We start from the raw sequence: 17,574 nt of genomic DNA on the forward strand, positions 1-17,574 counted from the left end.
TTTCATGTGTATTAAATGTACATTAGTAGAGCATATAGAAGATGATCTGTAGAAATCTACAGGAACCCCTTATTCTGTATAGAATAGTTTCATTTAAAATATGAGACTAGAATTTAAGTTATATGCAGAATTAACTGCACATATATATTATATTTTACTATATTATATATGCAGTTAATATGTATAACACACATATAACATAATATAACATACATATAATATATGCAGAATTAACTGCATATATTGTCAGGGGAAGTATTACACTAGATCACATTAAATATCACTGAAAATCTACAAGTTGATTTCTTTCTCTCCCATAGATCCTGCACCCTTCCTAATTTTCTCTCATGGAAACAATATCTCTCGGATTGATCCAGAAGGAACAAATCACCAGCAATTGGTGGCAAATGCTGGCAGCTCAGTGATCATGGATTTTCATTACAAGGAGGAGAGACTCTATTGGGTGGATTTAGAAAGACAACTTTTGCAAAGAGTTTTTCTTAATGGGTCAGGACAAGAGGTAAAGTACCATTATCACCTATGCTATGTGAGGAATTTATACATGTGTGACATATTGAATTTTTAATGTGTGGATAATTTATCTAAGGTCGTACCACTCTGAATGGGCCTAATCTCATTGACTAAACAGTACTTAGAACTTGCATGGGAAGATAAAGGAAAGTACACTATGGTTCAAATGTTTGTGCATTAAATATATAGGCATTTCATCTGCCTCTGAGTTTCTATACTATTGATTAAACCTACAAATTGCCATTTACAAGCGTCTAAAAGAAGAACATGAGGAAATAAATGTAATTTTGAAAACAACTGATTTTATCAAGTCAGTCATCATGAAGACATTTATGTGCTTGTTGATTTTGCACCTCAGTAGTGTCCCTTTATGAACATTTGACAGGGTCCTTTTGGTTGTCACACATGAGTAAAACAGGAGGGTAAAGATGCTACAGGCATCTGGAGAGCACAGGGCAAGGCTGTGACTCAACGTCCTGTACTCTGTGGGACAGAACAACAGAGAAGCCCTGTCTAACTTCATGTGTCAATAGTGCTGGGTCAAGAGTGCCTGTTTTATCTGTATCAGTTTTTTTTTTTTTTTTTTTTTCTCATGTAGGGGGGAAAATTGCCTGACATCTAGGAAGAAAAAAAAATTCCCTTTGTATTCACAAAGTATTTGTACTCTGGGGGGAAATAATGAAGCCAAGGACAGATAAAAGTGTTGTATTTCAAGTACATACAAAAGACCCTTAATCTTTTTCTTCCACTGGTAGAACCGGGCAGTGAATCCCAGGAGGAATGTGTGCTGGAGATGGATTACTCAGAACAGGTGATTAGCGGAACCTCAAGCATTTATTCCCAACACAAAGAGCTCATTGTTTGGGTTTCTTTTTTTTTTCTTCTTTTTTCTTTTTTTCTTCCAAGCCAACCCTCTCTCCTTCCAATTAGTCCTCAAAGCTTCAATTAGGTGCACATCTGTTTTAGCTCCTCTCTATCACTGGCTAGCCTCACTTCAACAAGTTTGACTGTGCGGCACTCTTCAGCTGTCTGCTACAACAGCACGGAAATCTGAGAGTGTGGACGCTCCCTGTCACCAAACTAGGAAAAAAGCATAAGCAGTGTGGATTTCTGTCACATCCTTAGGAAGGGATTGGCCTGATGCCTAAGAGCTCGCCATTATGCCCGCTCCTGTGTTTAAATTAAAGCAATGCGTAGAGAGAGCGGCACATGCTAACGTGGAAGCAGTTCAAGCTTATGTGAAAACGCAGCCCTTCTAGGGCTTGGGTGGCCGGCTCGGGCTCTAGCACAGCAAAGAGACTGTGCTGTCTCTACCGAGCCTCCAGCTTGGCGATGTCCTGCGGGGAGTTGGAACTGCACGAGTACGGTTATGACACCACTGGAACCTGGGGGCGGGGAGCCAAGTCTTCCTCTGCCTTGAGCCTTCCAAGCCCCAAGAGGACTAGTTGACTCGCCCAGGTTGGACTCACAGATTCTTTAGTTGGTTTTTTCAAGAAAATGCAAGGGACAGCCCAAGATGTACAAAGAGAAACCCTGCTTCTCTGATGCCATTGAGATCTTCGAGAAGAAAGGGATCTGATGGAAGAAGGGCGGAGAGGCGAAAGAAAACGGGGTTCCATAACGAGACTGCTTCTAAAGACTGTGGGGATAGCTCAGTTGCCTGGCAACACAGAAAACCCTGGGTTTGATCCCCAGAAGTGCATAAACTAGGCGAGGTGATACAGGCCTGTAGTCCCAGCACTCAAGAAACAGAGGCAAAAGGATCTGGAATTCAAAGTCATCCTCAAGGACATAAAGAGTTCCAAGCCAGTCTGGACTACATGAAATCCTGTTCCAAAAGGTGGTGGGGAATCCACTCTATGACTCTGTTCAAAGCATAGTGGAATCTTACCAGAGTTTGGAAAGACCTAAAGCTGAACTCAGGTTAGGATCCCATTACCAAGGGGAATTGAATAAACTGCCTTTAAGCGTTAAAAAAAAATCTGTGAAGTTATTAATATATTGTGGCTGATCTCCTAAATTTCAATAGTATATAGGATAATTTGTTATCCCAATGCTATAATACAAATGGCCTACTCACAAGGAGGGGTGTGCCATCGCTGAATCATTGTGACTATTTTATCATTTATGTGGGGAATGCATTAAAATGGCAAATACTAAAAATGACTGTCTATATGTGCAACAACAGAGCAATTTCGTTGTGAACTATTAATATTCATAACATTAAAATTTGGTTTTGCAGACAGTGTGTCATGTAGAGAAGAATGTTTCTGGAATGGCCATAAACTGGGTAGATGAAGAGATTCTCTGGGCTGATCAACAGGAAGGAGTCATCACCGTGACAGATATGAAAGGCAACAGTTCTCACGTTCTTCTAAATTCCTTAAAGCAGCCGGGAAATGTAGCAGTGGACCCAACAGAGAGGTAAGATCCTGTGTGCTTGTTTGTCTGTTTTTAAGGAAATTGAAATGAGCTTCAAATCTCATCAAGATTCCTAAATCCTAATACCTGAAAGGCAAAAAAGGACTTCTTGAGTAAGACACAAATCCCTGTTGACAAGGCACAGGTGCCATTTTCTCCAAAACAAGCAGCTGAGCTGGGACTCTGTAGACACTCCTCCCTGCCCGATTTTCTGCTCTAAAAGCTGAGTTTTCTTTCCCCCTTGAAATCACATGGCATTTCCAATAGGAAATACATACACACATCTGAATTCTCATTCAGAAAGACTCTCCCTGGGCAGGCACCAGAGGTGGGAGCCCCCACTTTAGTGACTGTTCATTCGGTTATGGCTGTGCGTGATGTGTTCATCCCCAGGTTGATATTTTGGTCTTCTGAGGTGGCCGGCCGCCTTCACAGAGCAGATCTCAGTGGGGTGGAGGTGAAAACGCTGCTGGAGACACCGGAGAGGATAGTGGTACTGACTCTGGATGTACTTGACAAGCGCCTCTTTTGGGTTCAGGACAGCGGAGAAGGAAGACAGGCTCACATTTGTTCCTGTGATTATGACGGTGGCTCCGTCCATCTTCTCAAACATCAGACACAGTAAGTTTTGCTTCTGATATGCAGCAAAACAGTTGCCATTTGAAGCTGGTGTGATAAATTCATTTTACTCTTGTCAACTAAAGGGGTATATTAGTTTACACAGAGTCATCAATTAATTCCTGGTGAGTGACTTTGGACAGGTTCCTTAATGTTTCCTGTAGTCAGATTTCTTTCATGTGGGCATGTAAAATTGCCTGTTGACGTCATTGTGAAGACTAAGTAAATGCGTGTGAATACTAGTTAGCAATGTGTGTAGCATATGTCACTTGAACTCGTCTTCCGTCATCATTTTGCAATTTACATTGTCTCTCGTGAAACTTGCTCTGGAGACAGTTTGTGGAAGAAGCGAAACTTAGCCTGGCGTGAAGCTATCGAAACCAGCACCCTATCCACACCTTACTCCTGGTTTCTTCTCCATTTTCATCACCCTTGTGTGTGACTGTAGAACGAGGAGGGAGGTATAGCTAGAAATTGTATCCTATTGGTTCCAAGTATGATGACGTAAACCAAATTTTAAACCTAAAATGTGTTTGTCTAAACCAAAGTAAGAAAAGAGGGATGACCAAAATTCAAACAAACAAACAAACAATTCCCAAGTGAGGAATTCAGCTTTAAAAATTCAAGTAATACATGCTCTGTCATTAACCCTTTCCCCCCTTTTTTCTGGGTGTTTTTAGGCACGGCTTGTTTACAATGGCCCTTTTTGGTGACCGTATCTTCTATTCAACATTGAAAACGAAGGCGATTTGGATAGCCAACAAACACACGGGGAAGGACATGGTTAGAATTAACCTCAATCCATCCTTCCTGCCACCTGGAGAACTGAAAGTAGTGCACCCACGTGTACAGCCTGGGACAAAGGACGGTGCTCGGGGCTCTGGTGAGTCGCTGGTTTCCTCAGAAGAAGCTGGCACATATTCACTCCCTATCTACTGGCTCAAGCTAAAATCTTAGGAATTGTATGTAGGGGGATAAATTTTTACTCAGCCCTCATCAGTTCTTAGTTAAAACATAGTCTTGAAACAAAAGGCAGATTAAATGAGGAAAATATAGACATTAGCATTTCTTTTCATATAAATGAAGGAGACACCCAGGGTTCCTAAAGAAATTAAACATGGGACATGACTAGAACAATTTAGTCAATTGTTTATTTACTTGGCTAACATTTACTGCTTAAGGTTTACTTATCTATGAATAACTATTGAGTACATGGTAGTTAAAAGCCTGAACAATAAAACAAAATAAAATGGTCTGACTTGAAGTACTTTCATGTTATTTATTAACGGAGGGGAGACAGAATAAAGAAGAAAGCAAGTCAGTAGGTAATTACACCTTGTAACGGGTTCAGTGAAGGATGTACCAAGAGGAAAGCAGGGCTGTCAGTGTGCTATTTGATTGGCTGATCAAAACCAAAACCAAAAGGCCTATCTGAGCACGTGGGCACTTAAGAGAACATTTCAAGAAAGAACAGTAAATTTACAGAGAAGTGACATGACAGAAAAAATACTCTGAGGCCCTGCTAGTGGGCCTCTGGGAGTAGAGTACTCAAGGGCAGATGGAGGCCCGTTGGAGCTGTTAGTATCCAGCTTTCTGGAACTGTCTCCCAGCAAGGAGGGTGAATCTGACTTTGGGGGTTTTATCCTTGCTCTCCCTGTAGGACACCTTTGAAAGTCTTAGGCAAAGGGGGCGGGGCTTGCCTGGGCCTGCAGAGGTTCGATGCCTTCAGCCCAACTGTCTTGATATTTGGGGGACGGGTGGTAGTCTGGTGGTCTCAGTTTCTCCCACCAAATTCCTTCCATTCCTCCTCCCAAGTGCATCTCAGACGTGTAGCCCCACATTCACCAACAGCCAGTCTGTCCTTCCTGGCCACGTACAGTGATTGGTCACTAACTGGTCAGCAGCCAGTCTGTCCCGCCTGGCCTGGTATAGCGGTTGGTCACTAACTGATCTGTTTCTTTCTTCATGCCTTTAAAGAGCAAATCTGATCCATTTACTCCCCTGCTTGGAATCTTTAAGGCTATCCTTGGAATTCGGGTTGAAACTCACAATGGACCTGGCCCTGCTGTATTTGACCAACTTGCTTTAGTGTCCTTGACCTACCTGAGGGCTAAGGAAAGCCTTCCTTCAGGTCCTCAGACAGAGACGGGTACACAGGTCTTTAGTTTCAGCTCAGCTGATCCTGCTCTGAGCACGAGGGCCACACACTCAGAATGGCATCTGGGTGTTCCTTCACCTCCTGCGTTTCTTTCATTTCCCCCTTAGTTGGATTTATTATAAGATATAATTATGCATTAGCTTGCTTTCCTTTCTATTTTCTTTCTCACTTGTTTCTGTGTGATGTGCAGGTACTTATAGGCAAATTTTATCTGTCCCATTTCTGTGTATTTTTCACCACTAAAATGCGATAGATAGTCACAAATTTTAAATAATATAGCTAAATGAATGAATAATTGTGCAAATGAAGTCACAGACTCAAATTTCAGCTTCTAAGTGTAGTCTCTACTTAAAAATTTTAACATCTAATTGCTGGTGTTTTTCAAAGTCTGTGTGTGTGTGTTAGTAATTATTTTGGACAGTAGGCAGAGTTTTCCTGTCCTGTAATCACTCTCAAATAAGCACACTGAGGCTTATATTAATTATAAATGCTCAGCTAATAGCTCAGGCTTATTACTAACTAGCTCTTACAACCTAACCCATTTCTATTAATCTATGTGACACCTGAGTTTCACAGCTTTTACCTCTATCCCATTTTGTGAGTCCTACTTGTTCTCTGTCTGGCTGGTGACTCTTCTGACTCCATCCTTCCTCACCCCATCATTCTCAGTTTGGCTTTCCCACCTGACTTTATCCTGTTCAGCTATTGGCCAGTCAGCTTCTTTATTAAAGCAATCATAGTGACATATATTCACACAGTGTACAAAAGGATTATTCCACAGCACTCAGGGTGGAATCTGCCACATAGAAGATGGCATCTCATACTCAAGTGAAAGTTTCATTTCTTACATTTATGAGCACAAATTAATGAGCTTTATTATGACATCTTCAAACAGGAACTTTGTCCATACTTGCCTCCATTGCCCTCTCTTGTGCCCCTCCCCCTCCTGCTCCCTGCTACTCTCAGGCTTTCATTTTCATCCTTATGTAAACATTTTAAGAAAGTTTTCAAACACATGTAGTTTTATTCTCAAATAGCTTTCTGAGGCACTGCACAGCGGGTACATTGCAGCCTTCCTGTTGGAGACCATTAGGGTTTGTCGATAGTGTTGAAGTGTTAGGGACTATAGGCCTGTGCTGCGCATGGTATGTGGATGGCTTCATGTTTGGATGTGTCTCCTAAAGGGAACTACAGGGGTGAAGAGGTGGCATGGGCTTGTGGAAGGGAGGCTGGAATCAAGGGGGCACTCACCTTGTTGTTTGTTACACACACAGGTAACTACTAGTGAGAATCTTTTTTGTTTGGCTTTAAAACTGACCTAAAAAATGCCATTAGGCTAGGAGGTGGTGGTGCAGGCTATTAATCCCAGGACTCAGGAGGTAGAGGCAGCCTGGTCTACAGAGTGAGTTCCAGGACAGGCTCCAAAGACATACAGAGAAACCCTGTCTCAAAAACAAACAAAAAACACCAAACAAACAAACAAACAGAAACAAAAAATCCACCAAAAAAAGTGTTAAACTGCAACAACCTAGCATCGACTCCGTAAAACAAAAGCTGAAACTAGTCCTCCATGTGAAGGCTGTGAATCCCAGACTTCTGACTTCCCATAGGAAACTTGACTCAGGCTCTCTGCTGCAACTCACCCGGTGTTGGTGACTGGAAGTAAAACCAGACTCCCTGCTTTGAGGCACCGCCCTTTAGTCTTAGTTATTTCAGCTAACTGTTCTTATTTATAACAGTCGTGGGTGTTGACCATCACCACCACCTCCCATGTAGCCTTGCAGTTTCCTAAGTCCTTTCGTGTATGTTATTGGTCCATCAAGTAGCATTGTAAGACAGGAAAGATGGAATAATAGTATTATCTCATGGTTCATAAATAGAAGACGTGGAGTGACTTTTCTATGACTACACAGATAGTTAGTGGCTACAGGATTTGTCGTAGTTCTTAGCATGTAGGATTTGGGGAGAACTCCTGACCAATACTTCAGATTGTGTTCTCTCATCTGTAAACATAGTCTGTCTAGAATCCCTCACTATTAGCTAAGTTTCTTTGATAGGGATTCAAGTAAGATCACCGAAAGCATCAATTTCAGAAGAAAATCTAGGGTTTACTGAAGAGCATCCTCAAACCACATGATGACAAAATAGAACTTGGTTGGGAAGCCACAGTCAGTGCAAAATCAGAAAGGCCTGGTATCTGGGATGCAGCTGGCACTGGGATTTGGCTCTGGTCATTGACACAAGTGTGACTGACATGCATACTCCATGTGCAAGGCAACTCTGGATTTCAAGAGTGTTGCCACACTGGCCATCATTGACTAGGTTTAAGTTGTTTTCAATGCATTAGCAAGCAGGGATTCTTCACTTGGGACTTGGGGAGACCAGAGCCCTTTTTTATTTTATACATTAGATGAATTATATGAAATATGTCATTGTTTCCCCTGAGGCACAAATAACCATGTAATGTTTATCAGGTCCTCAATCTGTCAGATACCTTTCAACTATAAAGACACATTTCTCTGGAGACTACTGGGTTCCTTCCTCAGATTTGTTTAAAATTGGAGTTCCCATGGGAGTTGCTCAGCATCACCGGGGTTTAGGAGACAGATATTTAATAATGAAGCTACTTCAATGAGATGTGTGAGAAAATTCCTGTAACCTAGTGACATCAATTTCGTATGAAACCCGAGTGCTTGATGCAAATTAGAGAACCCATGAACTTATTTCTTCTTGTGAAATGACTAAGCCGTCACTTATCAGGGATGCGCTGTAAAATTTTAGTTCTTTGGAATCTAACAGGCTATTTGTGTGTGTGTGTGCTCTGGAGAGAACCTTCTGAGGTTAAATGCCTTTGAGATGCTAGGTTCGACAAGCTGTTTAAGCAGGCTGATTTCCTTCAAGTGGGGAGTCACGTATGGTTAGATGCACTGCTTCTCTCTAAGGACCATTTAGCCTGTGGCACTTGCTCACTTAATTTCTTACATAGCAGCCCATGACTTAAATCTATTCTTTCTAGTGTAGACCCAATTTTGAGCTCTAGCCAAATAAAACAAGAGTACTGAGTTGCAAAGATGCTTTGCAGAGGAAGGCTTCGGGGCAGGTGGATTTAAAGCCCTTGGGACTTATTCATAATATCCCAAAGGGAGCAACCCTGTGAAGACTGGTTTGACCCCGGCAGAGATGCCATCCAGGGAAGCAAAGCCTTTAGCGTCTTCAAGGAAGATGGATGTGCTGGTGTGTGAGCATCCTTCATTCCTATGCTAAGACAGATGGACCTTTAGTTACAGGAGCTTCACACTGCTGTGGGAGGAGGAGAGCCACAGCTTCTGAGGACTGGCTATCTCCTGGAGAGCTTCTGAGGTCTTTCCTCTGGCCGCACTCTTTTGCTCTGTCATCCTGCAAGGTCAAGGTTTTGAATGTGCTTGGCTGCAGGACACCTTCCCCCAAGGCCTTCACTTCTGCCTTCCGAGCATCTCTACCTGGATGTCTTTGCTCCAGTCTCAAAGGACAAAACTGACCTGTGAACTCTGCCCACCTAGTTGTTCCCAAAATTGGCACTTTAGTCCCAGAAGCTTGATGAGAGTCAACATTGTTTCCAGACTACTTGATGACAAAGTCTGCAGGTGGCATAGCACACCTCCTGTGGTGCCAGTTTATGGACACGCAGGGGCCAGCTCCCACTCTGTTTCTGGGTAACCATTAGGTTACCCACAAGTTGCCAGCTTGGTCCATCATCTGTAAAATTCCCTTCAGTCCTTTGCACAATGGCTTTAGAAGCTGCTAATTAGTGCCTATGACCCTAGAACCATTTAAAACAATTTTTTTTCTATCGCCATTGTTTTTTAAACTAAAAGTACAGAGTGAAGCCATTCTCACTCCAACACTGCTTATCACTTATCAGCTAGAATTCTTCTACAGAGAGGAATCTTTCCTTGTCAAATATGTTACTGCTCCGAGGAGCAATTATAGGAAAGGCAAATTCAAAACTCGATCCTGTCACTTGACATATGTGTTTTCAGAATAAGAAGTTAATTTCCCAGTATCACCCAAAACTGACTTTTCCCAAAGCATATTTATAAACTTTTACTTTATTTTATGTGCATTGGTGTTCTGCCTACATGCATGTCTGTGTGATGGTGTGGAATCCCCTGAAACTGGAGTTATAGATAGTTGTGAGCCGCCACGAGGATGCTGGGAACTGAACATCCATCCTCTGGCAGAGTGGCCAGTGCTTTTAGCTGCTGAGTCATCTCTCCAGACCCGCCCCCCAAAGGTTGATGTGTTAATATTGGTTGTTGTCATCCTCTGGATACTCACACTGCAGAGGAGCTCATCTGAGGCTTGCCAGCTTAGGAAACATGAATACCATGCTCTGCCCCCTGAGGTGATGCTGATGCTGATGCTGATGCTGGAGGTCTGGAATGCAAGGCTGAGGTTGGGCTTAGAATGACCACTGTGCCACTGCAGACAGGCAAAATGGGGGTGGTGACAGGAGTAGAGTCATGCATGCCTTGTATCCCTCACCTCCATCCTATGGGGTGTCCAGGCATGTCAGAAATGGGCATAGAGTAAGAAAGGAAGGGGTTTTATAAGAATAAAATACTAGGTGTTCCCCCTAGTACAGATAATTGAACACAGGAACTAGTGCGTGCCAGGCAAATGCTTGACCACTGTCTACACCCCTGGCCCAAAGCAGTTATTTTTCAACTGTTTCAAAGCTGTTACATAGTTTGCTTCTAATTCTTACAAGAATCCAGAAGGATAAAAATAGCAAGTAGCCAAATCCTGTTCAGATGGGAGGAGGGGAATCACCATTGAAAATTCCAGTATCACAAAATGGCAATTTTCATGTTTTGTGTGTTGATTCACAGAGGACTGCCCCTCCACCCTGCAAAAAAACTATACTAGATACTTTTGGAAATCTTTGAGGAAGTTCAGGTAATTATTTATGAGAACTCATTAATAAGAAGGGCAATAAACAAGTGAATCAAAAATGTAATCATAGGTTTTACAGAGATTTACACACACTATAACATTTTAAGTAGGTACACACACACACACACACACACACACACACACACACACAGAGAGAGAGAGAGAGAGAGAGAGAGAGAGACAGAGACAGAGACAGAGACAGAGACAGAGAGAGACAGAGACTCCACATATTCACGATAAAAAGTACAGTCCGCATTCAGAAGGCCTGAGGCAGAGTCAGTTCTAACCTTATTTGATCCTTGACAAAATTCTCTTAATCTTTAAAAATTGTTGGAAATATTCTAAGGGTTTGTTCTGAAAATTAAGTTCTATAATTTACTCTATAAAATGGTAGTCTAATTGTTATCCGTATGTCCTAAATATTTTGGGAATGTCAAATATTTAGTTATAAGAAACATTAGGGTAAACGGCCTGAGTGAAAAAGACTAGAAGAGATTTGTTGATGGGGTGAATGTTAGACAGAATTAAAACAGAAATGTAAAGGATGTGGAGGCGAGCAGGCTAGAGTCCCACGTGCCCTGCTGTAGAGCAGGCTAGAGAGTCCCACGTGCCCTGCTGTAGAGCTGGCTACAGAGTCCCACGTGCCCTGCTGTAGAGCAGGCTGGGGTCCCACGTGCCCTGCTGTAGAGCTGGGTCAGGAACAACTGTGACTTCTTGGGCTGGAGGACTGCTCATGATGGCCTGGGTGCTCATCAGGTAGCTGCTGACTGCACAGTGGGCTGTGAACATCAAACTCCACCGGTAGGAGCTATAATTGATATCAAGGACAGCTAAGCCCTCTGCTGGGCTCTTTGAAGGGGTGCTATCTGAGGATGGCAGCAGCATTTTGAGTGTTAGCTTTGGCCTATTTTGAAGCTAAAGAACAGCAGATTGAGAAGATTAAACAGAAATATAACTCTCAATCCTGCATTTAGCAACTTCCTAAAATGACCTTTCAAATGTTCAGCATCTGAATTCAGGCCATGCAATCAGCATCACCACAAGACAGTGGTCATTTTCCCACCTATGTGCAGCACTGAGGAATGGCATATTATTAATACTGAATGTCATTTGAAGCCAGCAGCAATACACAGAGTAGGGCAGTCTGTACCAGAGTCTCAGTTATGTCTCTATGGTTGACTGGGAATTCAAGGACAAACCAAACAGGGTTGCAAGCGTCATGACCACCTGCTGGACACATAGACTATAAGACTTGCTTAGTGTGTCCCAAGTCCCAAGTCTGATCCTTAGCACTGAAAAAAGTAATTTAAAAGAGAGAGAGAGGGGGGGTTCAGAGACTATTTCAACACTTCTATTTCATGGATTAAGAAACAAAGGTCAAAGTGATTTGTGTAAAAGACAGAAACAGAACTTAGTTTTCATGATTCTTAATCCCATAATTATCTACCACTCTGGACTTGGAAATATTTACAGGGATATTTACAAGAAGCATAATCTCTTCTATTCTATCTTAGGGAAGTGATGGCATTTTGGTGTCACTAAGTCCTATGTAGACACTTCTGGGTGTTTGTTGTTCACTTGCAAAGTTATACAAGTTAAATATGCTTTATTCTTTATGACTTTATCTTGTCTCCAATAACAATACATTTCCAATTTTACTCATTCATTTTCATTATTTGAGACACTTTACTTTTAACTTTGCTTAATACTTAATTCTTTCCTTCTCCTCCTCTTGCTTTTTAACAAGGACTTGTAGACCAGACTGGCTTTGAACTTGGCATGTAGTTGAGGATGACCTGCAGCTTCTGCTCCTCATGCCTGCACCTCCGAGTGCTAAGATCACAGGTGTGCACCACTCTACCCAGTTTATGCTATGCTGGAAATCAAACCCAGGACTTCATATATGTTAGGCAAGCACACACCAACTGAATTATATCCCCAGCCCCTAATATTGCTTAACTTTTTGGTAGCATGAGTGAAGCACAGAACTATGAACAATATATATGCATAACTGACATAAAACCACAGAACGTAAACAACATTTTAGAATTAATCCTCAAAAGACCATCCAATGCAACTCAACATACCCAGTAGACAGAGCGGGATTTGTATTGTTAGTTGGCAAGATTGTGCATTTAATTCTGAGAAGACATTTGAAAAAATAAATTAGAAATGTTTAAGAAAATAAGACAGATTTCTCTGGGTTCTAGACCAGCCTAGTTTACAGTGAGAGTTCCAGGATGGCCAGGGTTACACAGAGAAACACTGTCTGGGGAGGGGGAGAGGAGCTAGTGGGAGGGGAGACAGAGTAGCTAAAAGTAGTTATTTACCTGCAAATAACACACAACACAGTAGATGGGAGGCTCTACTAGTGTGTTTTGAATATTCTGGCATCAGACTCTTTCTGGATTCTGTAATGTGTAGATACATACATCTCTTCTCCTCTATTTCTCACTGATGTTGAATAAAAATCACGTGGGAGGTGACCAGCTTGGACCGACTGAGACCTTACACCAGGTCCTGGACAGATCCGACCATAATGATGTCCCCCATCACCAATTGTTTGTCTCACCTGAGCAATCAGGAGAGTGATGAATCCCCCAAATTCAGTTTCTCCAGCAGGATATATGGTTGTGCTGTTTTAACCCTGACAAGGGGGGTGATGGAAGCCAACCAACTGATGTGTTCTTTGTATTATGCCATTTCCTCCTTCCTACTGAGACCAGCTGTCCTGTCACACAGCACGGCACCTCTCCATATTTAGAGGAAATGCCGCTCAATTTACAGATTGCAAATAAAAGCTCAAGAAGTCACTTAACTAAATTCATTCAAATTTTATCTTTTGACAGTGACTTGATTTTTATTTTATTTTTTAAGATAGGGTCTCACGGGGCTGGAGAGATGTCTCAGAGTTTAAAAGCACCGACTGCTCTTCCAGAGGTCCTGAGTTCAATTCCCAGCAACCATATGTTGGCTCACAACCATCCATAATGAGATCTGGTGCCCTCTTCTGGTGTGCAGATATACATAGAAGCAGAATGTTGTATACATAATAAATAAATAAAATCTTAAAAAAGATAGGGTCTCACTTAGACAGCTCTTGCCTCTGCCTCCAGAGCACTGGGTTAAAGGCGGGTGCCACCACTCCCATCTCCAATCTTCTTTCTTGACCTTCAACTTTGCACAGGTCTTTCTCTCCATATCTTCCTAATCTGTAGTATTCTGAAAATTGCACTCACTCGTAGGCCTCCTCCTGTATTTCTACAGCACAGAAGATATATAATTAAAATTTGTAAAATGTAGGAGGGGGCAAAATGGACTAAGCGCTTAACTTTTTCAAGAGGGATACACATTACCAACATTAATTCTTGACATTGGTTCCGAAAAGTAAACGTACCATGTTAGCCATTTATTCATCACAATGAATTTAACCTAAGCATCAATTTATGGCTAATAACCACAAATGTAACACTAACACTCCAGTTATACCTAACTTAACCCAGCTCTAGCTAACTCATCTCAAGCATCCGTTTCACTAGCAGCCGTAAAACGAAATATTCAGGAGGAAGGCACATGCCAGTGGAAAATATTAAGTATGAAACCCGTTTCTTTAAATAATGACCATAAAACCAGCCAACTATCAGACAGACCTGAGGCATATTTTAGTCACGAAAATGCATTCTGAAGTTTGAAGCTTTTTAAATTCTTAAAGATGGTATGTATAGTTTCAATATACGAATGCAAAGCAAAATGAAGGCGCTGATAGCTGTGCTCATTTGCAGACTAAGAAAAGCCATCCCTGGCTAATTAGGATGCCCTGATGTGTCCCGCAGGAGCCTTGTGATTGTGCAAATAGAGAGGCTTGGGCACTGGGGGTGTGGTGATGCTGTTTGCAGGCTGATTGGAGCGGAGCAGAGCTGTAGGCGGCACCCATGTGACGTCACAAGGAGATTAGCCCCGCCCCTCAGGAATCAATACCGGTACCAGCTGGCCCTCTGTCAAAAAACGCATCTCCACTTGTTCTGAAATAAAATATCTTCTGTTTTAGACGCGGAACTTTGCAAACAGAGAAAGGGACAGTGCCGCTATAGTCCGTGCGAGCAAGACCCCAAGTCCCACTCGTGCGCATGCGCTGAGGGCTATACTTTAAGCCGAGACCGGAAGTACTGCGAAGGTAAAGTACGCATGCGCATACAGCCATCCTCGAGACAGGTGCAAAGCAGGTCTGCAGATATGCGCGTGACTGTTGGTGACTTGCGTTAGGGAAGAGGGGGCTGACCAGGCCTCCAAGAAAAACAAACGTCAATCCTTCATTCCTTCTTCCCTTCCCTCCCCTCCCTTCCTCCTCCCTTTTCCACAGAGGACTTTTTCTCCTGCTTTATTTTTTATTATACTCTCAGGTCTTGTTTGTTTTTGTTTTTTTGTTTTTTTGTCTTTATAGACTTCTGTTGCTAGATGCAGCTCATTAGGAAGTCGCTGAGGGATTGATAAAAGGCCAGGAGTTTCTTTTTCTAAAGACTTATTGTTTGTATTCTGTGTGTATGAGTACCTGCATGCCTGGTGCCTGTGGAGCCCAGAGAGGGTGTGGGATCCTCCGGAACTAGGGTTAAGGATGTGAGCCACTATGTAGGTACTGGGAACCAAACCCAGGTCCTCTGAAAGGGCAGCAAGGGCTCTTAACCTCTGAGCCATCTCTTTAGATTTAAGGCCAGAGTTTTCTGAGTGCGGTCAATAGATTCTTTTTGTTTGGCTTTGTGCAAAATATCGGGAAGAACAATTCTTTTCTTAACTTTTATATATTTTCAGGAGTGATTCCATAGCTACCATCAGATTGACAGTACTCCTCACACACCTTACCCACAGAGCACCCCTCACACACCTTACCCACAGAGCACTCCTCACACACCTTGCCCACAGAGCACCCCTCACACACCTTACCCACAGAGCACCCCTCACACACCTTACCCACAGAGCACTCCTCACACACCTTACCCACAGAGCACTCCTCACACACCTTGCCCACAGAGCACCCCTCACACACCTTGCCCACAGAGCACCCCTCACACACCTTGCCCACAGAGCACCCCTCACACACCTTGCCCACAGAGCACCCCTCACACACCTTACCCACAGAGCACCCCTCACACACCTTACCCACAGAGCACTCCTCACACACCTTACCCACAGAGCACTCCTCACACACCTTGCCCACAGAGCACCCCTCACACACCTTACCCACAGAGCACCCCTCACACACCTTGCCCACAGAGCACCCCTCACACACCTTACCCACAGAGCACCCCTCACACACCTTACCCACAGAGCACCCCTCACACACCTTACCCACAGAGCACCCCTCACACACCTTACCCACAGAGCACTCCTCACACACCTTACCCACAGAGCACCCCTCACACACCTTGCCCACAGAGCACCCCTCACACACCTTACCCACAGAGCACCCCTCACACACCTTACCCACAGAGCACCCCTCACACACCTTACCCACAGAGCACCCCTCACACACCTTGCCCACAGAGCACCCCTCACACACCTTACCCACAGAGCACCCCTCACACACCTTACCCACAGAGCACCCCTCACACACCTTACCCACAGAGCACCCCTCACACACCTTACCCACAGAGCATCCCTCACACACCTTGCCCACAGAGCACCCCTCACACACCTTACCCACAGAGCACCCCTCACACACCTTGCCCACAGAGCACCCCTCACACACCTTGCCCACAGAGCACCCCTCACACACCTTACCCACAGAGCACCCCTCACACACCTTACCCACAGAGCACCCCTCACACACCTTACCCACAGAGCACCCCTCACACACCTTGCCCACAGAGCACCCCTCACACACCTTACCCACAGAGCACTCCTCACACACCTTACCCACAGAGCACTCCTCACACACCTTGCCCACAGAGCACCCCTCACACACCTTACCCACAGAGCACCCCTCACACACCTTACCCACAGAGCACCCCTCACACACCTTACCCACAGAGCACTCCTCACACACCTTACCCACAGAGCACCCTTCACACACCTTACCCACAGAGCACTCCTCACACACCTTACCCACAGAGCACTCCTCACACACCTTGCCCACAGAGCACCCCTCACACACCTTACCCACAGAGCACCCCTCACACACCTTACCCACAGAGCACTCCTCACACACCTTACCCACAGAGCACCCCTCACACACCTTACCCACAGAGCACCCCTCACACACCTTGCCCACAGAGCATCCCTCACACACCTTGCCCACAGAGCACCCCTCACACACCTTGCCCACAGAGCACTCCTCACATAACTTATCCATAGAGCACTCCTTACACACCTTACCCACAGAGCACCCCTCACACACCTTGCCCACAGAGCACCCCTCACACACCTTGCCCACACAGTACTCATCACACACCTTCCCCACACAAGATCAAGTGGGAACCTTGGTAGGCTGAATCTAGCTGGTTCCTTCTCTAGGCCTCCTTCTGTTTGGAAATTCCTGGTCCAATTAATAAACCCTGGAGAAATAACTCTTTGTTTTTTAGAAGGTGTAATGGCACACGCATTCAGAGGAACTAATTGGCTTCAGGCGCATCTAGCCTATGGCTGTTACACTCCCAGCTTATGCTCATTGAGCTAATGCTGTGACTGTGTCCCAGAAGTAGAGGGCATCAGCCTGGCACCTCAGTTAGCGCAGAGCTGTTGGAGAGGTGTCTTTCTTGAGGCGTGGTCATCCTTAGACCAAATGCGGAACAGGAAATATCCTAAACTGGATAAGATATTCTAATGCCAGCTTCATGGGCGGCCACAGCAGGATTGAAGTTCAGGGCCAGCCTGGCATTCTCAGTTAGTTCAAGGAGAACTTGAGGCTATGGAGGCAT

At 44.0% G+C, this 17,574-nt stretch overlaps 1 protein-coding gene across 1 annotated transcript in view; it reads left to right on the forward strand.

The window, feature by feature from the left end:
* The window catches only part of Egf (epidermal growth factor), a 78,102-nt gene that overhangs the window by 12,046 nt on the left and 48,482 nt on the right, over window positions 1–17,574 (forward strand). Inside the window, exons 2-6 of the mRNA XM_027395694.2 lie at window positions 321–520; window positions 2,774–2,955; window positions 3,346–3,573; window positions 4,251–4,453; window positions 14,712–14,837. Coding sequence (XP_027251495.1) covers window positions 321–520; window positions 2,774–2,955; window positions 3,346–3,573; window positions 4,251–4,453; window positions 14,712–14,837 — 939 coding nt within the window. The remainder of the gene's footprint in view (window positions 1–320; window positions 521–2,773; window positions 2,956–3,345; window positions 3,574–4,250; window positions 4,454–14,711; window positions 14,838–17,574) is intronic.

This window comes from Cricetulus griseus (genome assembly GCF_003668045.3).
Source record: "Cricetulus griseus strain 17A/GY chromosome 1 unlocalized genomic scaffold, alternate assembly CriGri-PICRH-1.0 chr1_0, whole genome shotgun sequence".
Taxonomy (NCBI): Eukaryota; Metazoa; Chordata; class Mammalia; order Rodentia; family Cricetidae; genus Cricetulus; species Cricetulus griseus.